At 42.3% G+C, this 27,428-nt stretch overlaps 1 protein-coding gene across 2 annotated transcripts in view; it reads right to left on the bottom strand.

Annotated features, from left to right (window-relative positions):
- NAA15 (N-alpha-acetyltransferase 15, NatA auxiliary subunit) overlaps positions 1-27,428 on the bottom strand; it is a 53,584-nt gene that overhangs the window by 19,288 nt on the left and 6,868 nt on the right. For both annotated transcript variants that reach the window (XM_039913701.1, XM_029077113.2), the window contains exons 2-7: positions 8,858-8,942; positions 6,645-6,749; positions 5,021-5,178; positions 2,372-2,506; positions 1,988-2,141; positions 429-548 (exon numbers count right to left, since the gene is read on the bottom strand). In XM_039913701.1, the coding sequence (XP_039769635.1) occupies positions 429-548; positions 1,988-2,141; positions 2,372-2,506; positions 5,021-5,178; positions 6,645-6,738 (661 nt within the window). In that variant the 5' untranslated portion in view covers positions 6,739-6,749; positions 8,858-8,942. The remainder of the gene's footprint in view (positions 1-428; positions 549-1,987; positions 2,142-2,371; positions 2,507-5,020; positions 5,179-6,644; positions 6,750-8,857; positions 8,943-27,428) is intronic.

The raw sequence follows: 27,428 nt of genomic DNA on the forward strand, positions 1-27,428 counted from the left end.
CTCGACTACCAATGTGCAACACCACCAACAGGAATGGGACAATACGAACTAGACTGTAAACTCCTTGAAGGCATAACTTCACCATACTGTCCCAAGGTAAAAGACATAGCCCCTGCGCTCAAGGAAATTGCCATCCTACTTCGCCCTTGCCTAGATAAACCATCCACAACAGTTCAAATGCAAATTGAATGCAAATTCTCAATCCAGTGTATTTATTGAGCCCTCACTGTATGTGCAGAGTGCTGCACTAAATGTTTGGAGAAGTCGGTGTGACAGACTTTGCAGACTCATTCCCAGCTAATAAGGTATATTTAATCATTTAGAATTCCTTTCCTAAAAGAAGTTTTTACTGAAGTTACCCAAAATAATTTAACAATCTAGTGCTCATTACTCACAGAAAAGTATGTAAAAATAAATAAATAAATTACCTGGCTTAAGTGCCTTTTCCAAGCCTTTGTAATAGGCCCAGTTTTCAGGGTTTCTCTCTTGCAATGCTTTATACACATCAGCAGCTTCCTCCAGCCTACAGAGTTGTAACAGAAGTTCCCCTATTTAAAAGATATCAAGTTCATTTTTAAATGTCTGTGGAAATGAATTCTCCCTCATTTAACTTTTCCTAAAGTAATCCAAGCAGCTACCACCTAACCTCTGTCCCTACACTTCAGTTACTGAGGCTCCACATTTTTTCACACTTTCAGTCACAGTCCAGTTAAACCCCACATAATGCACTAATTAAACTCTTGGAACATATTCTGCCTTAAAACATTTTAAATCACCCCAATTTTTATAGACCTTCACCCTTCTGCTCCTACATTTACATTTCCTTCCACTCCATACTCCACATTCCAACTCAATCCCCTCTATCTCTTACACCCATTTTGTGTAGCCTGCCTCCTTCCCCTCCCAAGGCATCTGCTGTCATTTATTGGGAGCGCCTGACCACTGAATGCTCAACAAGGGTCTCCATCACCACATTTGGGGAATTAGATCAGTTTTTGAGACTGAGAATCAAGAATCTACATTCTGTGTACACTGGTTTTAATATTCCACAGCAAATCTGCCCCTGCCAGTTCTGCCATTAGTGAAGTGGTTTGGTCCTTCCAAAGGCAGGAGAGGCAAATACCCACAAGGCAGAGTAATAGCTTTAAAACCTTGTGAGATTATTTTTCTAATAGTTTTAAGAAAGGGCATTCAAGTAGTTTTTGTACTAAACCAAAAAAGAGCAGAATTTACAATTGCCATTGTTTAATTTTTGTCTGACTCACATCCCTAGTCATTTACAACACTGAAAGAGTACAATCAATTTTCCGATAACATAGGTAATATTCTTACAGAAACTCACATTAAGGAAAACTCACATTTATGTTATAGTATACATGCCTTAACCAATATTGTGTGTTGCTCCAGCCATTTCTTCCAACATCACACCACATTTTATCCAATGTGAGGTGGGTTATTAAAAAAAGTCCCCTTATTCTTTACTAAAGTTTTATACCAAACCCTTAGCAAAAGCACAGGTTGTAAGAAAACTGACTTTATACTACTGTTTCTCAGCTTCTAAAAAATCCAGGAAAATTCCCCTCATGAAGTGTTTTACCCATATAATCCAACTTTTTAATGGTATTTGTTAGGCACTTACTATGTGCCAGGCACTATATTAAACACTGGAGTGGAAACAAACTAATCAGGTTGGACACAGTGCATGTCCCACATGGAGCTCACAATCTTAATCTCCATTTTGCGATGAGGTAACTGAGGCCTAAGGTCACACAGCAGACAAGTGGTGGAACTGGCATTAAAAACCCAGGTTCTTCCGACTCCCAGGCCCATGTGCTATCCACTAGTCCATACTTCTTAAAGAAATATCTCCACTATATTTCAAGAGTGGCAACATTCTTCAATCATTAAGTTCCTACTGTCAAGTAAGCAATTACATCCAGTTGCACTTTTGCAGTTACAGGAGAAAGTAGAATTCAGAAACAAGTACCTTTAGTTTCTTCAACTGCGAGTTTGTCACATATCTGTTTCTCATACGTGCCAAGATGTTCCAAAGCTTCTTTGTAGAGTCCTGCCTCACGCAAAACTTGATTTTGATACAAAAGGAGCTCACTGTACTCATAGTCTACTTTATCAGGGGATGTCTGCATATGGAAACGATGGTGTTAATGTTCATTATATTTTAACACCTGCCTCTTTTACAATTACAAAATGCACTGAAAAGGGTATCACAAATTTGATTTTAAAAACTGCTTTTCAAAGTACAGTAGTGAAACTAATTGTCAGATTACACACTACACAGATGGATTACATTTTAGGTACATCTAATCTACAAGACTCTGGTTAAACTACTTAATTTACTCCTCAACAATACCTGCTGGGTCTTCCTAAATTCTTCTAAAATCTTTGCTGCCATTTCATAATCTTCCAACAAATGGTAAGCAATAGCATAACCAATCCACGACGCTCGCTGAGCAGGCCGAAGCTGAAGTAACTGATACCTCGTTTCCTAGAAAACAAAAACCATTGTACATTTGCTTTATATTTTGACTTAGTGTTCCACAACTATGACATTCACCAAAACTGGAACAATCCGAGGCAAGCCTGGAGGGTTAGTGAACTAGAAAAGACTGCAGTAGCGCAACTACACAAAAATACTGCAGCAGCTCCTTGCTGATCTCCCTGCTTCCAGTCTCTTCAGGCTCCAGTCCACTTTCTGCTTTCCAGATCTCTTTGGGAAACGTTATCCTGCACGTCTCCCCACTCCTCAAAATCCTCCAGTGGCTGCCCATCCCTTTATACATCAAGCTCCTGATCGTTGATACTCAATCAGTTCTCACCTTCCTTATCCATTCTCCTTTCCTATTACACCCTAGCCCACGATCGTCGTTCCTCGTAGGCTAACCTAGACACTCTGTCCCATTCTCGTCTCAAGAGTGACCAACTTTCTGCTCACAATCTATGCCTCTGCCTGGAACTTCCTCCCCACAGATCTCAGAGAGGTAAATCAATCATTCATATTTATAGAGCAATTACTACATGCAGAGCACTATACTAAGCGCTTGGGAGAGTACACCACAACAATATAATAGACATTTCCTGCCCACAATGAACTTATTATCTAGATGGGGACACAGACATTAATATAAACTACAGATATCTGTGTAAGTGCTGTGGGGCTGGGCGGGGGGTTGCCAATAAAGGGAGCAAGTCGGGGTGGTGCAAAAGGGAGAGGAAGAAAATAAAATGAGGGCTTGCTCAGGAATAGCCTCTTGGAGGAGACGTACCTTCAATAAGGTTTTGAAGGTGGGCGAAGAGTGATTGTTGGGTATGAAGAGGGGTGGCATTCCAGGCCAGAGGCAGGATGTGGGAGAGAGGTTGGCGGCAAGAAAAACGAGATTGAGGAACAGCGAGTAGGTTGGCATTAGAGAAGCCAACTGTGAGGGCTGGGTTGTAGTAGGAGAGTAGCAAGATGACAGAGGATGGGGGAACGTGACTGAGTACTTTAATGCCAGTGGTAAGGAGTTTCTGTTTGATGTGGAAGTGGGTGGGTAGCCACTGGAGGTTGTTAATGAGTGGGGAAACACAAACAGAACCCTTTTTTGTAGAAAAATGATCCGGGCAGCAGAGTGAAGCATAGACTGGAATGGGGAGAGACAGGGAGGCGGGGAGGTCAGCAAGAAGGCTGATACAATAATCAAAGCGGGACAGGATAAGTGCTTGGATTAACGTGGCAGCAGTTAGGATGGAGAGGAAAGGGAGGATTTTAGCAAAGTTGTGAAGGTTGAAACAGGAGGACTTAGTGAAGTACTGAATATAATAATTACGGTATTTGTTAAGTGCTTACTATGTGCCAAGTACAGTTCTACGCGCTGGGGTAGATACAAGGTAATCAGACCGTTCCATGTGGGGCTCAGAGCCTTATTCCCCATTTTACAGACGAGGTCACTGAGGCACAGAGAAGTTAAGTGACTTACTCAAAGTCACACAGCAGATAAGTGGCAGAGCCGGGATTAGAAGCCACGGCCTATGACTCCCAAGCCCCTGTTCTTGCCACTAAGCCACGCTGCTTCTCTATGTGGGTTGAGAGAAAGAGGAGTCAAGGATAACACCATGGTTAACGACTTGTGAGACAGGAAGGATGACAGTGCTGTCTACAACGATGGGAATGTCAGGGGGAGGGCAAGGTTTGGGTGAGAAGATGAGGAGTTCTGTCTTGGACATTTTAGGTTTGAGGTGACGGGAGGACATCCAAGTAGAGATGTCTTGAAGGCAGAAGGAAATGCGAGACTGTAGAGAGGGAGAGAGATCAGGGCTGGAGATGTAGATTTGGGAATCATCCTTACAGAGGTAGTAGTTAAAGCCTTAGGAGCGAATGAGTTTTCCAAGGGAGTGGGTGTAGATGGGGGATCTGAACTTTGAGGGAGACCCAGTTAGGGGGTGTCCCAAAAAATGATGGACTCTAAAAGGAGTAACATGAAGTGACAAGTGTTTAATTCATTATTTACCGCTTTAAAATTTTTTAGGGAATAAATAAGTTTGATACTGTTCTTCCCCGTTGGGTTCACTTTCAAAATAAAATAATTTCTCAAAATTAGACAAAGAAGATTCACTCTCTAAACTTCTAATGTTATACACATCTTTTCCCACTAAAAGAGAGAAAAATCAAGGATGAAGGCATGCACGGTTGAATAAATCAAGCATTAACCAAAGAGTTTCCAGAGGTATGAGATCAAAGCCGCACTTCATACAGCAATGCTGTCATTTTGACCGCGACATAAATACTGGCACTAAGGCTGCATCTTTAAAGAAATGTGTCAAAGGGAGAAAGGAAATTTGTTCTCTACAATCAAGTAAGGAAAGCTCCAAGGAAGAGATAAAACTGGGTAATGGAAAGAGGAAATTAATTTTAGAAATAAGGTAGTGAAAACAGCAGCTTATACTGGTGGGAAAAAATTAAGAAAAGCATGCTGAACTACATCTTTTTCTCTCAGAAATATAAACTGATATATAATCTACTTACCCTGTAGCCCTCGAGATCCCTCATCTGAATCTGTAATAAAGAGAGGTCCCTCAAGATTTGAAGATTGTCTTTATCCCACTTCAGGGCATTTCTGTAGCACTTGATGGCTTCGTCATACTTCTTGTCTGACCTCTGAAGGAGCCCATATACATGCCAACCTAAAAGACTTAGTTAAGGATACTAGGGAATTTGCAAATGAAAAAAAAACACCTGGGGAAAGTTGCAATGTTATACCAAAAGCAAATAATAATGTGAGCTGCAATTCTCTCATCTATAACACAATCAGCTAGCAAACGGAAAGCATAGGTCAAGGAATACTGATTATGCAGACAATCTGTGAAAATAATACAGACAACAAAATGAAAGGAAAAGTATTTATATAATGTTGTACTGTATAATTAACATGAGGACTTTCAGTCCACCCCCTCTTCCCATTCATTTGTTCAGAACTGGGCTTCAGAGTTTTTTTAATTAAAAAAAAAAAAAGCCAGACTGCAGGCTGTCTGCCCCCGCAAGCTCCCTGTAACTTGGCTATGATTTTTACTGCTTTTGCCACTTCCCACTCCCCGTTTCTTTTCCCCGATTCTTCTGCAAGGAGCCCCACCTTCTCCTTTTCGTTTTCCTCAGAGGCTATGCCCAAAGGAAAGGCCCAGGGGGACTGCTGAAGCAAGAGAACAAGAGGCACTGCTGCTGTGGGCTGTGGAAGGCAGAGCCCCCACCACACAATAAGACTCCCATCTGGGGCATTCCAATTACTCAATGGTACTGATTGAGTGCTTACTATGTGCAGAGTACTGTACTAAGTGCTTGGAAGAGTACAACAGAACAGAGTTGACAGACATGTTCCGTCCAAGACAAGCTTAGTTCCACAACTGGTCCCATCCCTATCGGCATCTCTCCAATCACTCCTACCTCGGGAAACTAGAATCTGCATCCTCTCCTCCCTTCCTCTCGGGGCCCCCAAATCTTTGCAGGGGATTTCCTGGAGCAAGAAATCATAGTGGGGAGAGTGAAATACTACAATTTCTTTTTCTTTAATTTACAACCAATACACTCCCCAAATCCAGACCCTATGTATACTCGATGAGTCAAAAATGAGCCACAAGTAAATAAATCATGCTTGATATATGCTTCTGGGGAGACAAAACTACAACTGACAGACTTCTTTGGCATGAAGATAGGACATTGTTTACAATGGCTGGCAAGGTTATGAAAAGTTATGCAAGAAAGTATCAGCCTGTTCACAAGCAATCCTAAACAATATAAACTTGATGAACCCAGAAACCGCATGTTCTCTTCTAAAATAGTTCAAGGGGAACTCTATCTTCATCCAGTAGTGAAAAGGCAGATACTTCTCATTTTTCCCATCATTCTACTTCCCATCACTCCATCTGTTTTTTCTATAAAAAGCTCTTAAACATTAAAATATCATCTATGTTTATGACTCACAATTGGATTTTATACCCTGCCGTTACCTTCATAACAACTTCACAGATTGGAAGGGACGATAAAGGGGATGAAAGGGTTTGCAGGCATGCAAGGGAACCACGACTCGTGGGCCAGTAAAGCGCTAAATTAACTCCGATTCCCTGCCTTTTGCTGAAGCTGATGTTAAAAAGGATGCATACATGACTCTTTAAGTCATTTCGTAAGCCTCTTCGCACCAGTTCATAGGCTTCTTCTTTCTTTCCCAAACAGTTTAGAGTTAGTCCTTTCATTGCCAAAGTTTCTAAAAAAAAACAAAACAAAACACAACAACAACAAAAAAAGGAATTGAATGGTAAACATTTAACTTTTTCATCTGATTTTTTAAATAACCCCCCCAAAGTCCCCAATTTAGAACACATAAATGCTAAATCTTAACTACGAATCAGAGTTCAAGTAATAGTAGAGACCAGCTGCAGAATATGCAGAAATTAAAAAGAATAAACTAATATCCACAAATAAGGAACTCTGCACTTCTTTTAACATGAAGATATAAACTGTGTTTTGTTTAGGGAAAAGTATACTATTAATACAATTCAGGTAAACAAGTTAAATTTCAATACATCAAGAACTAGTGATGATTAAAAAAAAACAAAACTTGGTGAGGCCAAAGTACAATCAAACTAACTGTGCCAAAGAGAGAAAACAAATACATCTGCAGTAATGGCAGTCTCAAAGAAAGATGATGGAGGAGTCTCCAGAAACAACAGAACCAGAACAGTGCTTGGCACATAGTAAGTGCTTAACAAATACCTTCATTATCAGAACTGTAAACTACAGAAATGCCTCTGTCCAGGCACAAAGATTTCAGGCCCAAGAAAAGGCTCAAAACAAGAGACTGTAGTCAATGCTAGTGGTCTGGGTGGCACCTAGTGTCCCAGTGTCCCATGGGAGCAGTGTTATATTGTCGTTCGACTATAACACGTCTGAGAAGGATACGGTATTCATTCTGCTACTGCCACGTACCAAGTACTATGCTGAACGCTAGGTTGGATAAAACACGAGACCAGACCCAGCCTCTCGCCCACAAGGGGCTCACAGTGTGAAGAGGTGGGAGAAGAGGAACTGAAACCCCATTTTCCAGATGAGGAAAATGAGGCACAATGAAGTCAAACGGTTCATCCAAGGTCACACAGTAGTCAAGTGGCGGAAGCTGGGATTAGAACGCAAGTCTTCCGACTGCCAGTCCTGTGCTCATTCCACTAGGTCAGGTTTCTATTCCCAGGGATCATGGTGAAAAAGGCAAAGGTGGCCAAACTGCAGTTCACAGGCTATACACCTGTGGGCCCAGGCTAAGGAGGGATACAGTACTCACCCCTCGGAAAACCAGCCCTGCCTCCTGTCTGCCGCTGCTCGTCCCTCCTCTCTCTTCCTCATCCACCAGGTAGGACGGCTCTCACTCATTCTTTAGTTAGCGCTTACTCATTCATTATTATTGAGCACTTACTGTGCAATACAATACAGAATAAAGAGAAACAATCCCTGTCCAAAACGGGCTCACAGTCTATAGGGTGCTCTAGGTGTCGGTCTAGGTGGGGCTCTCCACCACCCCACCTCCTAGGACTCCTGCTTGTTGATTCATGGAGTTTGCCTACTCCTGCGCTGTGGGTGAAGGGATGAGAGACAAAAGGACTCCTTGCCAGGCAGTGCAACACTCATTTAACACCCACTCTCCCTGGTATGTCAGAGCACCCATAAATTGAGTGGTGGAAGTCATATAGTGTGGGGGTTCCAAAACCTACCCTTCTACTCCCCGGGAAGTATTTCGCTGAGGCCCATTTCCTTTATCTCAGAAGATCCAAAGAACCAAGGGTGCATCCAGTAAGTCTGTATTCTTTTAAATATGCACACATTAAAGATTACTTTCCTTTCTGAACATGTGAACCCAAAAGAGCCATTTGTGGTAACAATAAGAACTAACACCTACTGTTATTAAAGCATGAGTTTCAATCCAAAAGTCAGCAGACTACAGTAATGACTGTTTTGGTTCAATATGAGTTTGACCTCAGTGGAGAAGTAAAACATGTCAGGAAGTGTTTTATTCCTGGATTCCCAAAACACCATTTTCTGAAGAGCAATTAAGTTCAAAGCCTTCTAAACTTCATGACAATAGTCCCAGGACAAATATGTTCTAGGAATGGCATGAAAGATATTTAAAGGCAGACAGGGACTAAGGATTAGTGAACAACAGGGACAGTCTCAAACCAAAAGGCTGGATGTTATATGCCCCTTTAACAACTCTAAACAGAGCTTTAAAAGCATGTGTTCTAAAGACAGAGACAGAACACTGAAAAGTTTAAAATGTAACACCAAAAAATGTATTCAAACATACTCTCTTTTTATATAACTCACCTCCATGCTCAGCAAACTTTGGGTTAGAGAGGATCTGTTTACAGAACTTCAGCCCATTTCTGTACTGTTTGTGTTCATAGCACCTCTGTAAAAGAGAAACAATTTCATGGTTCATCCAAGAAGTACAAATTGCAATGCTAACATTGAGACCAGAGTCCTAGAATAACAAAACAAATAAGGTTTTTTTTTTGCTTTTCACAGCTGTTCAGAACTTATGAACTCCTGAGTCATTTGCACTTACGGATTTTAACTACATTTCACATTTTTAATTTCTCAAAATATCCATGACAAGAAACAAACTGCCTCCACAAACCACCTCAGGATTTTTCAGAGAAGTGAAGAGAAGTTTTGTCCTGTATTATTTATTGAAATCAAAATAAAAGGCATTACCATCTTGTACAGTCCAGCCATTTACCTTTCTAGATAAAACTAATAATAAAGACTAAGACTAATTCATCCATTAAACTCCTTAAATAAATTATTTTATTATTTTTGGTATTTGTTAAGTGCTTACTATGTGCCCAGGACTGTTTTAAGTGCTAGGTAGGTACAAGGTAATGAGGTTGTCCCCATGGAGCTCACAGTCAATCCCCATTTTTCAGATGAGGAACTGAGGCATAGAGAAGTGACTTGCCCAAAGTCACACAGCTTATAAGTGGCAGAGCCGGGATTAGAACCCACGACCTCTGACTCTCAAGCCCGGGCTCTTTCCAATGAGCCACGCTGCTTCTCTAGCTCCTAGATTAATAGCTCCTCTTTGGCTAATCATGGTATTAGCTAAGCACTTACTAGGTTACAAGCACTATTCTAAGAGCTGAGGTAGATAGGCATCAACATAAACCTGAATGCTGAATTCATGATGTCCTTTCTCCAGCTATGCAAGACAAAATAGTATGCCATTTGCTCAGCTCAAGTATGGGGCATGGGGTGGTCATACCAGTGGGTTCTTCCTTCGACCCTGCAGATTTAAAATTGCTTATGGATTTCCACTGACAGGAATCCCTTCACTTCCCAATGTCACAGCAGGATCCAAAAACAACTAAAGCTAACAATAATAATAATAATGTTGGTATTTGTTAAGCGCTTACTATGTGCCGAGCACTGTTCTAAGCGCTGGGGTAGACATAGGGGAATCAGGTTGTCCCACGTGGGGCTCACAGTCTTAATCCCCATTTTACAGATGAGGGAACTGAGGCACAGAGAAGTGAAGTGAAGTGACTTGCCCACAGTCACACAGCCGACAAGTGGCGGAGCTGGGATTCGAACTCATGAGCCGACTCCAAAGCCCGTGCTCTTTCCACTGAGCCACGCTGCTTCTCCATCTGCTAGTCATGCATCTGGTTTTGGCCAAACCCAGTAGGTTTATACCGGAAGGACACCAATCTAGGATTGAACCTAGGATTTTCCTAATATTTATATCTATGGGCAATGAGTTCCAGGTGTCTGGACCAGACCTGGCTTCCCCAGATTTGAGGAGTCTCGACGAGACCAAAGAGCTGGGAAGAGGGGAGGGAGGAAGAAGAGGAAAGGAGAGAGAAGGTGAGGGGTGGAGAAATCTAGGTCACGACCTGATAGAGCCAGGGTGGTTGGATTGGCAAAGAAACCCTACTTTAACATGACTCTAAGGCCCTGGGGACCATGGGCCTGATCCCAGAATGGGCTACCAGACTGACCTTTGTCATGAGAGGTCACAAGAGCTAATGAAAAGAGCACAGGCCTGGGAGTCAGAGGACCTGAGGTCTAATTCCAGCTCTGCTAATTGCTTGCTGTGTGGTCATGGGGAAGTCACTTAACCTCTCTGTGCCTCTGTTTCCTCATCTGTAAAATGGAGATTCAATAGCTGTTCTCCTTCTACCTTAGTGTTTAGCACATAGTAAGCTCTTAAGACCATAAAAAAGACCCAGGCTTGAAGAACCACCAGCGCAGGTGTAAACCCCCAGAATTCACTACCTATAGGTGTGAATACTGCCCTGACAGTTTCCAAATCCATTTTAATCCACCCTGAAACCCAAAGGTTTGGGTAGAATGGCTCTGGAAACCAAAATTTTTAGAAAAAAGAACCTCCCTGTTGATAGGGTTGACAGCTCCCGGTGACTCAACCTACTTCTCCAGGTTTCAAAATACTCACAAAGCCCTGGGCAAAAAACAGAAAAGAAGCTTTATTTCCCTCCTTAATGGAGGCCAGCCCAACAGGGCCTTGATTTTCCCATGCAATTTCCTAAACCAGAGACAATTCTGGGGATTAGAAGATAGTTGAAGACAACCACAACGGATGACAAGGTTTAGATTCTTACAGGAATTTGCGGGCCAAAGTTAATCATTAAGGGAAATTTTTTTTCACTGTGGGAAGATTGTGGCAAAAGAATTCCGTGTTTTAAAAAAGAAACGAACTCTTCTGCAATTTAATAGGGAAAAAATCTTAGCGGAAAAAAAGGCAAAGATAAAAGCAAGTTTCAGGGATGGAGCTGGAAAAGAGCCCTGAATGCTTAACTCTTCCTGAGACCTTACTGCTTTCTCTTTCTTTGGAACTGCTGAATTACAGGTCTGTCTTTGCAAAGTCTAGCGGCTTGAGCAAGAGAATGACAATTTCCAAGTCTCAACTTCATATTCACTAGGAAGAGTTTATGATCTGGGACAACCTAGGGGAAGATGCTTTCTGAAAAAAGGAATCAATAGTTTCATTTGGTTTATGTGGGTGTCATCCTTTATTTTCAAGTCACAAATGTGGTTACTAAGTTTCTTGGCTCACACTTCCAGGGCAAGAAACCCACTTTGTCATCACCATGTCCAAGCACTCTAGGAACAGCCCAGGCAACCTCCAGGAAGCCATCCTTTGGCATTCAAACTGGCACCCCACCACCCTAGTTCCCAGAGCCACTTGGAGCTGTCATTCTATAGGCTTGCTCAGTTAACTCAAACTTCCCTCCCCATCCCCCAGCCTCTGTGACCACAGGGGCAGCTTAGGGAAAGATGTCAACTAATTTTCCTTTTGAGGGTCTGATAAAAGCCATAATGTAAATGAGATTTTAAAATCTGTAATGGTATGTGAAACCTTCAATTAACATATGTTCAACAGGAAGTTTATCACCAATGTAAGTTTTTTTCTTCCATTTTTGGCCTTCACTAAGGTCTACTTAGACTGTTACCTGATTAGCTTGCATCTACCCCACTGTTTCCCCTCTGAGGCTCACACCTGGAGAGTTCCCAGTCCTCTATAGTCTCGGCTACAGGAGGGAGAGTCAAGCAGAGGCCTACCCATTCCATTCCTACCTTGGGCAGTGGCTAGCGAGTGGAAGGCTATCTGCTACAAGTCAAAACTCATCCCGGCTGGGCAGCAGCAGCAAGGGAGAGAGTCAAAGGGGGAGACTCGAGTTTACTGCAAGAAGGCAATGGTAAACCACTTCTGTATTTTTACCAAGAAAACTGGATGGATTCACTACCAGAAAAATTGCAGATGCAGAGTGGGGCATTCTGAGAGAGATATGTCCATGGTGTCACTCTGGGTCGGAAATGACTCGACAGCATAAGACAAGACCCCAGTGCTTGGCACATAGTAAGCACTTGAATATTATTATCATTACTATCTATAAAAACCTCTTGGGAAGCAAAGGAAGCCAAGGATCAGGGAGGTAGACAAAGCATGTTATCTCGATTTGTGTCTCAGTCCTGACCTCAACCTAGTTTTCCCAAAGTAGCAGCAGTAGTGGCAATCACATTTCTACTTCCCAAGTGCTTAGTACAGTGCTCTGCACACAGGAAGCGCTCAATAAATACTATTGAATGAATGAATTTATTAAGCCCTTAATCTATGCCGAGCATTTTATTAAGCAATGGGAAAGAATACACTGGGAGGAATCAGACCCACTCCCTGCCCCCTGGTAGGGGTTGGGGACTCAAAATGCTCCCTGAACCTCAGCCAATAAATTAAAAACTCACCCCAGTAAAAAAAAGAGCATACAGTGTTCATTTTAATGCATGGGTAAAAAGAAAATTTCAAGAATTTAAAGAGTAAAACATTTCTCATACGTTGTCTTGTTTCTTAAGAGACCCTTAGAATCTAACTGGAATCACTAGCAAGAGATTTAACAACTATAAATCTAGGCAGCGTGGTTTCTTTATAAACTTAAATCATATATCAGAGTTCTGTAGCTTCAATGATTCCCAAACAATTTGATTGTCTAAGCTAATAGAATGGCTTTCTAGATCATTACCAATATTCCTCCCAAAGATGATAGCCACTGAATAAATTTAATCTATTTCATCTATGTTTAGCCTAATTTATTTCTGTATAAATGAAAAGAAAAACTTCTGGGAGCTAAAATCTACAATAATTTTTTTTCAAACGCTGAAAATAAAGTGAAATATTGTTGCAATAGCTGGCCTTACAATTTCACATTTCACATATCCACTAGCCTGATGAAGTATATGAGTTGCAATTTTTTTGCAAGTCTCCAAGTTTATTGTGCCTACATTTTTCTACAGGGAGATGTGAATGAAATGAAATGTATTTAAATTACTGGTGTAGAAGTCTTGATGTAATAATTTCCCATTAAAAACTTACTGTTTGCTATAACCTTAATACTTACTAACCATTTAAAAGACAAAGACTTCTTTTTCAGTATATGTTTGAAATCAGTGACTGATGTTTTTCAGATTAATTTTGCTATAAAATCAAAGGGGTGAGATGGAAGGTGGGGAAGGGTGAGATCAGGAGGCAAAGAGGGAGGAAAAAAATGTAATCTGGATTTCAAAGTTCCCAGAGAACAGTTACCAAGTAAAATAGTACAGAACTCCAATGAATCCAAATTCTTTCTCGAGGTAGATGTCTCAAAAGTGAATCTGTGGAAAATACTAAGGAAGAACCTTCCCTCACCTCTTCTCCACTCCCACTTTCTAAGGAAAGTGACGGTGATTGCCAAAATATAACTGGCCAAAAGAAACTTGCTCCACTGAGCACGTTTAAACACTCCAAGCTATATTCTCAAGGCTGGGACCACTAATCTTTCAAGTCCTCCACAATACAGTGAGGTCCCTAAGATGACAAAAAGCCATCTCTCTCCCGCCTTAATCTATCCCACTCTGGGCAGATGGTTATATATCCTATGCCATATATGTATGGGGAAAGGGCACCTACCTGTGACTGGTTCTACCCGTTCTAGCGATATCGCTACCCGATAGCGAGCACTGTTCAGCTACCAGTATATGCGGATGAAGGGAAGAATACCTGGGCATTTCCTGCAGCTTGCTGCAACAGAAGAAACTGGGTGGTCGTGAGGTGAAAGTAAGTGATCCCAGAAAAAAACACTACCCTGGACCAGGAACCTTAGTTTTCACCTTTCCTCCACTCTCATCCAAAGTTTTCTGCAGAACCTCATTCCCACTTCAAAAGCCCAAGAGGCAACTTGCCCATAGAGAAAATCCCTGAGAACTCACTTGGATAAATAGAAAAGAAGAGGTGGCAGAAATTCAAAGCACTCTTTCTTCACTTCTTCCAAGTTCAGTTACATCTCTAGAACAAACCCCGGGGGCCTGAAACCCAAGGGATACCATCCTGGCCCATCACAAGAGAAGGGTTACTGGAGCAGTCCCTAGTTCAGGGCCACTTTTCTGGCCCTCACACCTCTCGGTTACCTCAGCGGGGACTTCACAGGGCTGCAGGCCAAGCATGCAGGGCAGTGAGGGGAGGGCAGCAGGGGTCCCGCTCCGCCCAAATCATCATCATCTCCTGCACTGGTACTTTCCAGCCTGTGGCCCTGCATGGGAGCAACTCTGGTGAGCTCCATGTGTGACTGTTATTTTAGTCATGGAAAAAGAAGTGTTGTGCTCTCCCCATTCACAGACTGCTATGGGTGTATAAACTACCCTCAAGAGCCCTCCCAAATGGAAAGACAACCCCCCGCTCACCAAAAACAACTGCACTGATTAATAATAATGTTGGCATTTGTTAAGCGCTTACTATGTGCCAAGCACTGTTCTAAGCGCTGGGGTAGATACAGGGTAATCAGACTGTCCCATGAGAGGCTCACAGTTTTAATCCCCATTTTACAGATTAGGTAACTGAGGCACTGAGAAGTTAAGTGACTTGCCCACAGTCACACAGCTGACAAGTGGCAGAGTCGGGCACTTACACTGCACTAAGCACTTTACTAAGCAAGGGGATAGATACAAGATAAGCAGATCAGACACAGTCCTTGTCCCACTTGAAGAAAAGGGACAGATATTTTAACCCCATTTTACAAAAGAGGTAAATGAGGCACAGAGATGCTAAATGACTCACCCAAAATTACACAGGGGAAAGTGGTGTTACCGGGATTAGAACTAAGGTCCTCCGACTCCCAGGCCCGTGGCTTTTGCCATTAAGCCACACTGCCTCTCTTCTATGCACATACTGGGAGGACTGCCTGCTCCCTGCAAGGAACAGCTGAGGGTAGTTTAACTCAATTTTCTATCCTTATAGGATTCCTTCACTAGCTTTCGAAATTTTTTTCAAGTTCACTAAGGCTGATCAAAATTCAGAGTCAACGGTCATGAAGCAGACTGAACAGAATACTTCATTAATGTCAATTTTTAGACACTGTTTTAAATCCATATTACCTGTCTAGATTGGTTTGGTTCAATTCAATTGCACTTGCTACAATAAATTATGCTTAAGACAAAATGGGTGAAATTCCAAAGTAATTTAACATTCAGAGCATCTGAATTGCCCAAATTATACCAAACTCGAGGTTGCTGTTAATTTCTAGAGTTACTGCTGCATTAATTGTATGTATGTGACTTCATTGAGAATAAACTTACATAAAACAAGTCTCATATTCAGCGGATGAAGTTTAGCACATGTCCCTTCTTGAAGACATCACATTTCATCTCAGATCACTTAATTTTCTAGATTCTGAATGGCGATGGCATAAAAAACATACATACTGCAAAGCAGCATAACCTAGTGGAAAGAGGCCGCAGCCAGGAGTCAGAGGACCTGAGTTCTAATTCGGACCCTGTCAATTGCTTGCTGTGTGACCTTTGGCAAGTGACTTGATTCTCTGTGCCTCAGTTTCCTCAGCTGCTAAAATAGGGATTCAATGCCTGTTCTATCACATGGGACAGGGATTGTGTCTAACCTGATTAACTTCTATCTACACATAGTAGATCTACACAAACTATCTACACGTAATCTGGAAAATTAATTCTCTGGAGAAGACACTAATGCTAGAAAAAGTCCAGGGAAAAGGTGGAAGAGGCAGACCAGCAGCTAGATGGATAGAGACCATAACAATGATAACAGAAGTATTGTTAGAAAGGTTACCAAGTATGGCAGAAGCCAGGACATTCTGGAGAAAATATATCCATAGAGTAACTCTCAATTGGAAATGACTCAATGGCACTTGATAACACACAGACACATCTGACACACAGTAAGTGCAAAACAGATATATAATAATGTGTATAGATAAATTCTAAACACTAAAAAGTTTTCTCCCTCAGGGTCAACATCTCCAAGCTACAACTGCCTGGGATGGTTGAAAAATGACAGGAGCAGGGGAAAGAAAAAAGAGAGGGGGAGGGAAAAAAGGATGTAGAGGAACATTAGTGTCTGAGACAGGTACTGCATCCAACCTAACTTGTAGCTACTGTAGCGTTTAGAACACTGCTTGGCACACCATAAGCACATAAATACCACAATTACTATTTAATACAGGCAGGAGCACAGGTGTAGGCAAAGAAAGGAACAAGGTCAGGAACACTCAGGCACAGACAGGCATTTCTGCCAGTCCATTTATTACATTTTAAAAAAAAAGCCAACTGTCAGGCTTTGCTTGGAATTGGCAAAATGTTGGTAGCACAACTAGAAATACCCACTCCCTCTAGACTGCAAGCTCCTTGTGGGCAAGTAACGTGGCTATCAACTCTGTCTCACGGTACTCTCCCAAGTGCTTAGTACAGCGTTCTGCACACAGTAAACACTAAATACCATATAGACAAATACACACGCTCCAGCCCCCAACCACACACGCATACACTCGCTGGTATCTTCAGCTGAACAGCAGATAGAGTAGGTAAGAACCATGTCTTACACCAGCAGCTTCTCCTGCTACCACTGTCACTAGCAGCTCACCACAGCTCATGCTGCAACAAACTTATGGCTCTGGTGATGCGTACCTGGGGGTCAGAAGGACTTGGGTTCTAACTCCAGCTCTGCCACTTGTCGGCTTTGTGACCCTGGGTAAGTCATTTTACTTCTCTGTTCCTTAGTTACTTCATCTATTAAATAGGGATTAAGACCATGAGCCCTATGTGCGACAGGGACTGTGTCCAACTCGATTATCTTGTATCTACCCGAGGGCTTAGTTCAATGCCCGGCACATAGGAAGCGCTTAACAGCATTATTATTATTGAGGACAAGGGTAACAATTATTACTACTGGGATCTGGGACTGGTTTGGAGTATCTCATTCTCCTGCCACTCTGCTTCACACTGGGCTCCCTAGTTCCCATCTCTTTGGGGAGAGGCAATTTAGCAGCAAAAGAAGCCCAAGTTACAGCTGCCACAGTGACAGTCACAGTTGGGGTCACTGCCCTGACATGAACTCTGTTCACAGTGCCTGGCACATAGTAAGCGCTTAACAAATACCATAAACAACAACAACAAAGGTCAGCTCAGGGAGATGGCAATCCCATTCCATTTTTGAGAGAGAGGGATGCATTCTTCTAGTGGGATAGGAGTTCTGCATGACAGAGAATGGACTGGACAGGGGAACAGCCCCAGAGTTCCTAGTGGTGGTTGGAGAATGAGCTGGGAAGAGGCAGGCAAAGAGAAATCAAGCCACTGCAAGATGGAGCAAGTGGAAAGAGTTGGGGAAAGTCCTCCTGAAGGAAGCATGTAAGGGAGAGGGAAAAGCTGACGACCACCCAGAAACCTTTGGAGGGAGAGGTAGCTGAGATGCCTTTATTTTTTTTAAAAAAAGGTATTTGTTAAGCGCTTCTATGTGCCAATATCTTCTATCTGTCTTAATTCCATTTTACATATGAGGTAACTGAGGCAGAGAAGTTAAGTAACTCGCCCAAAGTCACCCAGCAGACAGGTGGCAGAGCCAGTCTTGGGCCCCAGGTCCTCTGAATCCCAGTTCTGTGCTCTTTTCATTAGGCCACAGCGCTTCCCATGCTGCTTATTGGTTTTAAACTCATATGCACACCCACACACACACTGAAATGCCTTGGTTTTTTTCCCACCAAACTAGGATGTTAGTTCTCTTTAGCGAAGTCCAGGTCTCTGAGCATCCTATAGGCTTCCCTCTAGGCTGGAAGCTCCCTGTGGGCAGGAAATGTCTGCTAACTCCATTATATTGGAATCTCCCAAGTAGTTCGTAAAGTGCTCTGCACACAGCAGGAACTCAATACCACTGATGTAATGGTTGATTGATTGACTAGTCAGGGTAATATCTGGAGATCAGTGCAGACAGTAAGAGACAGCAGCCAAGTAAAAGAGCAAAGGAATGAGGGTGAAATCAGGAGGGAAAGGAAAGCAGAATAAACAGGGGGAAGAAAGAAGGGCTAAAAGGGAGATGGATAACTTAAAAAGGTCACATCTGCAGTTTTAGAATGGTGGATTTTTTCCCAAAAATAATCTCCAGCCCAACATTCTACAGTACCTAAAAACCTACAAAAGCAATTATTTAACGACAGTTAAATTGGCAAAGGGAACAGCCTGCATTAATCAAATGCTAGGATGGCTATACCTAGCAATCAGAATAAAAAAGAAAAGTGTTTTCTTTAATTAAACTTGAATTAAAATTGGTTTCACACCCCAGACACCAATGAACAAGAACTGTGGAAAATTTCTACTAGCAGGCATTATATAACATAACCTTATATGAAGAAAGAACTCTAATATTACTCTTGTCTCCTCTCCTGAAAGTCTGATTGGCAAAGGGGCGCTTCTTCACATGGACTGGACAAAGGTAATGCTTTCCCCTTCAAATTTATGGACCCAAGTCTCACTTCCATCCACATCCTGTGATGATCACGACAATGACAGAATCTCCTGTCGAAAACAACAGGCAAGGCTCAGTCTCATCACAGAAGTTTTGGAACCAAGGCCCTGTGTGCAGGAATTGACTAGTGCTGGTGGCTTGCATGGCAGGTCCTCACTCCCTGCTCCCTGCCAGCTGTTTCTGGCTGGGGCAGTAAGTATAGTAGGCAAGTGGCTTGAGGGAGGGGCACCTAAGATTAAACCTGGCTCAGGAAAACTCCCTCAAGTCAATATTGGTCTGCAAATCTGTATTTTTCGGAGCTCGCTGTGAGAAACAAAAATGAACCGGGCCGGGGGGTGGGGGTGGTGTACCGGGGGGTGGGGGTGGTGTAAATCAGTGCATACCATAGAAATACAACACACCAGACTACAAGGAGCATTACGAGCTCTAGATTTGCACTTTGCGCTCGAGTCGTTCATCTGCAGAGGGTTTCTGATCATTCTTCTACAGGATTTTGGAAATGATCGAGAACAAGTTCAATTTATCAAAATGCATATTTTTAGGTCATATTTGGGCTAAAACACAATGGCAAAATTAGGGAGCAGACTTCCTATGCTGTACCAATCATGAAGCACTGGCAGAAGTGCTTGGGGTGCCCAAGGGTGGCAACAGACCTGAAATTAATGTGACAACAAAGCTTCTAACATGCAACAACACAAGCTTCTAACATGGGGCCCTGCAAGAATATACCCTCAGGGTTAGAAGAAAACTGGTTGCATGACCTTATCTTTAAATTATATATTACAAATTGTTCACTTAAATTAAGGTTGGTCTCTCCCTCTAGACTGTAAGCTTATTATGGGCAGTGAATGTGTCTGCTGATTCTATTGTACTGTACTCTCCCAAGCACTTAATATAATACTCTGCCCATAGTAAGTACTCAAACACAGCTGACTGATTTTTAATTTAGCTGTGCACAAGCACTGCCATGTTGGGTCCATCTAATGATCCACCCAGTTCACTATTCTGACTCGTACATGACACGGTTGCGTTTGCCAGATGACTAGCCATATCACATTCCTTAACTTCCCTCTAATAACGAATTGTGGACCTCTCGTTCCTGATTTTATCTAAAGTCTTCTTGGATCTAATTGGAATTTTGTGCCTGCACAACTTCACGGGGTAATGAATTCTTTATGCTTACCATCTGCTGTGGACAAGCTTCCTTCTGTAAAACAACCTACTATCTTCGAGCTTCAAAGGGGTGGGGTTCCCTAATCCTGGTGTTATGGAACTTGATGAACAATAACTACATACTGACCCTGCCCTCACCCTTCATGACTTTGTAAATTTCAGTCTGGAATGGCAGAGAGGAGATGTGATTGAAGAACCCTGTTTCAGATTACTCATTCATTCAATCATATTTATTGAGCACTTACTGTGTGCAGAGAACTGTACTCTCATAAAGGAGCTGCTCCATCCCCCATTTCAATCTTGATTAGGCCCTTTTTTAAACTACAGTGATACAGAATTGCATGCAGTTTTTTAGGTATGGAATGTAGTTTCAAATTATAGCTGAGTGCCACATTTTGATGGGGGTTTATATATTCTTCCTGATGATGCCATGGCCAAATAGAAAAAGGACAGGTCTGGGGGCCAGAAGACCTGGGTTCTAATCCCTGCTCCAACAACTTATCTGTTGTGTGACTTAGGGCAAGTCACTTATCTGGCCTCAGTTTCCTCTACTGTAAAATGGGAATTCAATACCTGTTCTCTCTATTTGACTGTCAAGTAGGGGGGAGAACAGGATATTGACACAAATATAAATAAATATGGATACAATTTAATTACTTTGGTTGCAATTATATAGCCAAGTTACATAAAATTGATCCGAACAAGCAATGTTGTGGAGCTTCATTATTTACATGTCCCTACCCTGAAAGATAGCCGTTTATTCCTTCCTCTTGCATGCCAGTTTTCTATGGCCAAGTATTCTGTCCAACTCTATGATTTCTCCTTTGTAATAAAGCATTTGGTGAGGACCCTTTTCAGTGGCCTTCTGAAACCTCTATCCACATGCTAAACTGACTTTTCAAATCATTCAGATTAGCAAATCATATTTCCAAATAGCAACCAAGAGGATTGGGGAGGCTAAGAAAAACAATACTTTTTCCATTTTCAGCTTTTACCTCCCCCATGAACCAGGAGTATCTGGATAAACTCAACAATCAGTCAGTGACATTTATTGATTGAGCACCCATTGAATGGAAAGAACTGAACGAAGCATTTGGGAGAGTACAACCAAATCTAGACACATTTTCCCTGTCCTCAAAATACTTCAAATCTAATGGGGAAGACAAGCAAATTACTTACAAATATAGGGAACACAAGAGAAAACAAATTCGTAACAGGTAGTAGTGCAAATAGATAATGATGAAAGATGGACAAAAACTGAATATACAGATGTAAGTATTGAGGATAGGATTAAAGTTCTTAAATGCTATGGGAGTAGCTTTTGGGATGTTATAAATTACTTATTTTTATATTAATATCTGTCTCCCCCTCTAGACTGTAAGCTCACTGTGGGTAGGGGATGTGTCTGCTGTGTATTCTACCAAGTGCTTAGTACAGTGCCCTGCACAAAGTAAGCACTCAATAAATACCATTACTTGCCTATTGCTAGACTTCTCAGAAGACGTGGGATTTTAGGAAGGCAGATGAGAGCTCTGGTCTGGTGAATTGAGGGAAGGCAATTCCAGGCCAGGAAAACAACAGATGCAAGAGATCAAGATGGGTGGATTGGGAACAAGGTACCAAGAGAACTTGAGATTGGGAGGAGGAAAAGTGGGAGCTTAGGAGTAGCTGATGAAGAAACAGGACAAACTGGGGCAAGCACTGAAGTCAATTAGGAGTAGTTTTGGCTTGATGTGGCGGGAGAGGAATAACCACTGGACATTTTGGAGGTATGGAAAGATGTAGGCCACATGACTCACCAAGAAGGTGATCTGTGCAGCAACAGACTGTAGAAGAGACCAGATAAGGAAACAGTGTGAAGGCAGGGAGACTTCTACGTAGTCTAAAACTAGTTTAAGTCTACAAACGATAAGGGCTTTTGACTGGGGGGGGGGTACCTATTTGGATGGAGAGAAAGGAGATGATCCAGATTTTGCGGGATTTAACAGTAAAGTGAAGGTGAAAGCTGCCGGTGATTAGTCCAGGATGACTCCAAGTTGTGGGTTTATGGGGCAGGGAAGGTGGTGGTATCCACAGAGATAAGAGTACAAAGAGATTTAGGAGGGAAGATGAAAAGTTCAATTTTAGATAGTGTTGGTGGGGTGGACAGAAGATCTAAATGGAGATGTCCTGAAGGCCAAAAAAAAAATAAATAAAAGAATAAAAATGCAGGATTGAACATTAGGTGAGAAGTCAGGGCTGGAGAGGTACATTTAGGAGTCATTCACACAGAACAGCTTAAAAATCTTCATCTCAGCCAAGAGGTCTAACCTCTTCCCAACTTTTCATCCAATCTACTAACAGATAGCAAAAATGACTTTCTGCCTCTCCAATTTTACCTCTCCATTTCCTCCATCATTGTAATGAGGGTTTTAATGAGTCATCAACTGGTCAAGAGCAGTCAAAACGGAGAAGCAGCAGCACAGGACAAAAGTCATGCCCCACCAAAAAAAAAACCAAAACAAAACCAAATCAAACACTAACCGCAGAGGAAATTAGAATGCCTATTCTTTGCTGAAGTTGGCTAAGCCACTGTCCACTTCATTTTCTGTTTCCTTCCTTTCACCTTACATATCTTTTTCGGTTCTCTCTTCCTCCTCTTGACTTTCAGTGCCCTGCCACGTAAATTATTTTCTTCCTCTTCCTTTCACTGTCCCTGTGGCCATTTATACCTGCACTCTACTGCACTCTCCTTGTCTCCTTTCATCACTCTGCCTTTTTTCCACAAACCCACTAGTCCCTCATACCTCCCCTTTTCCTGATAGTTTAAGCCTGTCCCTCTTTCCGCCTTTCTCCTAGTGTACTTTTCCTTTTTATCCCATTAGCCATCTGCTGGGGTGTCTTCCACTCTCTCACTGCTACTCTGAAAAGCTTTCTCTTTTCATCATTTCTACTTTCTCCTTACACTTGTATACTCATGTGTCTTGTCTCTTCCCCATTCTTCTTCTCCTTTTCACCCTCTCCCTTTTTGCCAATTTAATAGTCTGGTTGCTCTGCCTCTTCGTTTTCTTCTAAGCCTTCATCCTCCATCTCCCTACTGGCTTTTTTCTCCCCTCCTCTGGCAGAGAGGCCAGCGTAAAAGTAGAGATCTTAGCATGCAGAAACGGCATGGTCTTGAGAAAAGAGCATGGGCCTGGGAATCAGGAGACCGGAGTTCTAATTCCGGCTCCACCACATATCTGCTTGTGACCTTGGGCAAGTTACTTTGCGTCTCTGTGTCTCAGCTTCCTCGCAAAAAAAGAAAAAGGGGGGGAGGGGGAGGAAATATCTGTTCCCCCTGCCTCTTAGATAGGAACTGAGACTAACCTGGTTGTCAATCTAAATGTCTGTATTTCCTGAGTTTAGCACATAGTATGTGCTTAAAAATACACTTATTACTATTGCAACTCCCATTGTTATTATTAAGTCTTTGCAAGAGGCTGCAGAAGTAGAAGCTTATTCTGCAGACTGGGGCAGGAATTTTTCAACTGGTGACACATCCATCCAATTTAGGGTGAACAACAGCTTTCTTTTTTCCCCTCACAAAGCATGATGAAGTAGGATAAGTCCCTCTGGGGCATGTCAGCGCCCTTATAAACTGCTCTCAGGTTGTTCCTCAATCATTTTTAAAAGTTCGCTGCTTCCTTGAGAATTGATGCCCAGTTTCCTAAGCCAAAAACCCTTAGGTGATGGTGAAGCAGTGAGCCTTCGCGGCAGCCATAAAACCCCACTCTGCCACCACCAGGGAGGGGGGATTTCTCTGCTTCACCCCAGAGCAGCAAAGAATCAGGATGACGCTGAAAGACCGATATGTTAGCTGGATTTAGTAGGCTTGTCTATCAAACCACAATTACCTCTTGCTTCTGGAGAGAGCAAAGAAGCAGGAGTTGGGTTATGGGGAGGAGCAAAAGAGGGGCGGGAATTGAATTCCCTGCAATGATTGGACAGAATGTCGGGCAGGTTTACAGATCCCGGGCTATGTCAGGAACTAGTTACTACAGTGCCTGGTACATAGTAAGCATTTAATAAAGACCACAATAATTATTCACTCAATAGCATTTATTGAGCGCTATGTGCAGAGCACTGTATTAAGTGTTTGGAATGTACAATTCGGCAACAGAGAGAGACAATCCTTGTCCAATAACGGGCTCACAATCTAAACAGTCTAATTAGTGCGTGACATCACACAGTGGAGCTTACTGTGTACTGAGCACTACACTAAGCTCTTCGGAGAGAACAGAACAAGGAGACGAGTATGCACGATCCCTGCCCTTTATGAGCAAACAATCTAGCAGGGGAACCAGACATTATAATACATTATAGGTACACAAGGCAACCAAAGAATAAGGATATGGAACTAAGTGCTCTTGGAAGGGTGAAGGGATGATACCTAAGTGCTTAGGAAATGGTAAAGATGATGTAGAGGGGAGGAAAATTGGGAAGGGAAGATGAAAGATTAGTCAAGGAAGGCTTTCTGGAGATGCTGTAGGCCTTTGAAAATAGGGAGAGTGAGAAAGGAGCAAGGATAGACTATGGGGAAGAGAATTATGTATTGTGGTTGTTTGCAACCAGAAGAATATCTGTACATGCCTTTCATATCAAAATGTTGAACTTTCCATAAATAAAACCCTTATACTAAATCGGTTTTGTTACTGGAATGCTGTGCACTAGATTTAAATTGTTTTCCTCATTAATTGCTCTGTAACCATGCCCTTGCTTCACCGAAACTCAGGAATCTTCACTTTCAGGGTTAAATGATATTTTACCGAAACTTCCTGAGTCAAAAGTATATTTTGTGATTTTCCTTCATTTCCATCACATGCTGTGATGAAAATCAAAACTCTTCCCAAACTTCAAATTCTACTTCCTCTAAAGGCTGGGAATTTTCAGTGACCTGGCCCAAGAACCCCCACTCCCTACCCCCAGCTCGCTGCCCAGTCCTTGACATAACTGCAGGTGGCAGGAGAGCCAAGAGTTCCTAGTGGTCAGGGAACATGATTACCAATCGTGTTGTATGGTACTCTCCTAAGCGCTTAGTACAGTGCCTTGCACCCAGTAAGTGCTCAATAACTGTCACTGATTGATTATGGGGATTACCACCCCAAAATGAATGGAAAGAGGCCCCACAAGATCTCAGGGGAGTCCATGCTGCTTCTCTCTCTGCTTTTGTTGCCTATGGAGGTGGCAGGCAACACAATCAATCAATAGTTCCCCTAAAGCTCCAGGAATGAAAACCCTTGTCCCAAGTCCTACACCACTGGGGGAGGAAGATAAGGCCTGAGACTAAATGCTGCATCATCAACCTATTCGCCCCACAGAGACATCATGAGGAGCCCTAGAGCAGACAGGACCCCAAAATCCTTTACGCTGTCCCTCTGCCAACTCTCTTTCCTGCCTGGGTCCCTCTGTTATTCACTGCTTTTCACCTTGATTTTGTTGGGAGGAAAATTTCCAGAGGAAAGAAAAAATAAGTAGTAAGATAAAAACAAACACTGAAAAGGAGTCTATTCATTTTGGTGAATATTTTAAAGCTTCATCCTTAACAGAAAACAGAAGCCTGAAATTGGCCGGTATCTGATATCATACCTAAAGTTCATAAAAAGAAAGGAGAGGGGGGAAAATTGCAGGCTATCACCCTGCAATCTATCAGCACCACTGCCTTTGGTGAAACTAATATGAGGGGGTGGAGGGGGACACATTATTATGACTACAGATCTCTTCTAATTCAATGGGCCCTAACTTTCTTCAAGTGCCATTTTGTTTATTTCTCAGTAGACCCAATGGGCTTTTAAGTGATTCCAAAACACTCAACTTCAACCCTATAATTTTAGGCCTTCAGATACTTTATGACTTTAGAGATTTCGATAATAAATCATTTATCCTAGAAATCTACACTTCCATGAATGTAAAGGTAACTTCTAAGCATCCTTGTGGATCACTTAACACTTTTTATCTTCAAGGGGCTCTATAATACATGACAGATATTTCCCATAACAATTTAAGCTAGACCTATTTTACAGACAAGACCAAAACAGAGAGCTATTTGTTATCCCAATACATTTAATATAAAACCCAAGATTTTTACTTCAAGTTATTCACCCCCGTTTGCGCTATGATCCAAAGAATCAGTACCAGAGCTACAGCCTAATTCCCCTATTCCCCTTCGCACGGCTTTGCCACCGCCTACGCTGTTTATACCCTGGGTTTCCTAAAACTCTTTTTGGATAAAACATCTCTATTTAGATAAAAGAAGCTACTTTAAATCATTAACAATAAGGACAGGGTTTATTTAAATGCATGCAAAAACACAGGACCCAGTGAAGTTTTTTTTATTAAAAAAAAGCCTGCTTCATCAATTTACCTCTAGCAACATTTAAAAAAAAAACAACTAAAGGACTATACTAGTTGGTTGAATTTTCAGATATATGTTATTCTTCGTGAAGGAAAAGAACAATTTTAGAGCAATAAAGTCTGTGTGCAGGCTCAATAGAAAAATCTAGGCATTTCAGCGAACTGACTCGAAACTGAACATGAGTCAGCAATGTAGTGCTGATAAAACAGTAAGCGGGATACAGGGAAATATAAGCAGGAGCCCAGCATAAAAATCGAAAGATCGTGTAGGTCACTCTATTCAGGCAAACTGTAAGGGTGAGAGAAACGTGTGATTGGTAGACTAGGAACCAAATGAATGGGGAATACTTAGTCGGTATAAATGACTAATTTTGGTCATATTAATGTCTGTTTCCTCCGCTAGACTGTAAGCTTGCTGTGGGCAGGGAACGCATCTGCTAATTCTGTTGTATTGTGCTTAGTATACTGCTCTGCACACAGGGAGTGCTCAATAAATACGACTGACTGCAGAAGGTGTGATCTAGCATAAGATAAGGATGACACGCAAATTCGCGAAGCGTTCCATATTTTTTAATATCGCCAAGATCCGCCCTTTCCTCTCCACCCAAAAGGCTATCTTACTGTTACAGGCTCTCATAATATCTCCGCTGGATTATTGTGTCAGCCTTCTCTCTGATCTCCCTTCCTCCTATCTCTCCCCGCTCCAGTCTATTCTTCACTCCGCTGCCCGGCTCATCATCCTGCAGAAACGCTCTGGGCATGTCAATCCCCTTCTTAAAAACCTCCAGTGGTTGCCTATCAACCTCCTCATGAAACAAAAACTTCTCACTCTAGGTTTCAAGGTGCTCCATCACCTTGCCCCCTCCTACCTCTACTTCCTTCTTTCTACTGCCCACCCCGCACGCTCCGCTCCTCTACCGCCCACCTCACCGTCCCCCATTCTCACCTATCCCGCCGTCGACCCCTGGGCCATGTCCTCCCGCGGTCCTGGAATGCCCTCCCTCCTCACCTCCACCAAACTAATTCTTCCCCTCTTCAAAACCC

Source organism: Ornithorhynchus anatinus, chromosome 12 (genome assembly GCF_004115215.2).
Source record: "Ornithorhynchus anatinus isolate Pmale09 chromosome 12, mOrnAna1.pri.v4, whole genome shotgun sequence".
NCBI lineage: Eukaryota > Metazoa > Chordata > Mammalia > Monotremata > Ornithorhynchidae > Ornithorhynchus > Ornithorhynchus anatinus.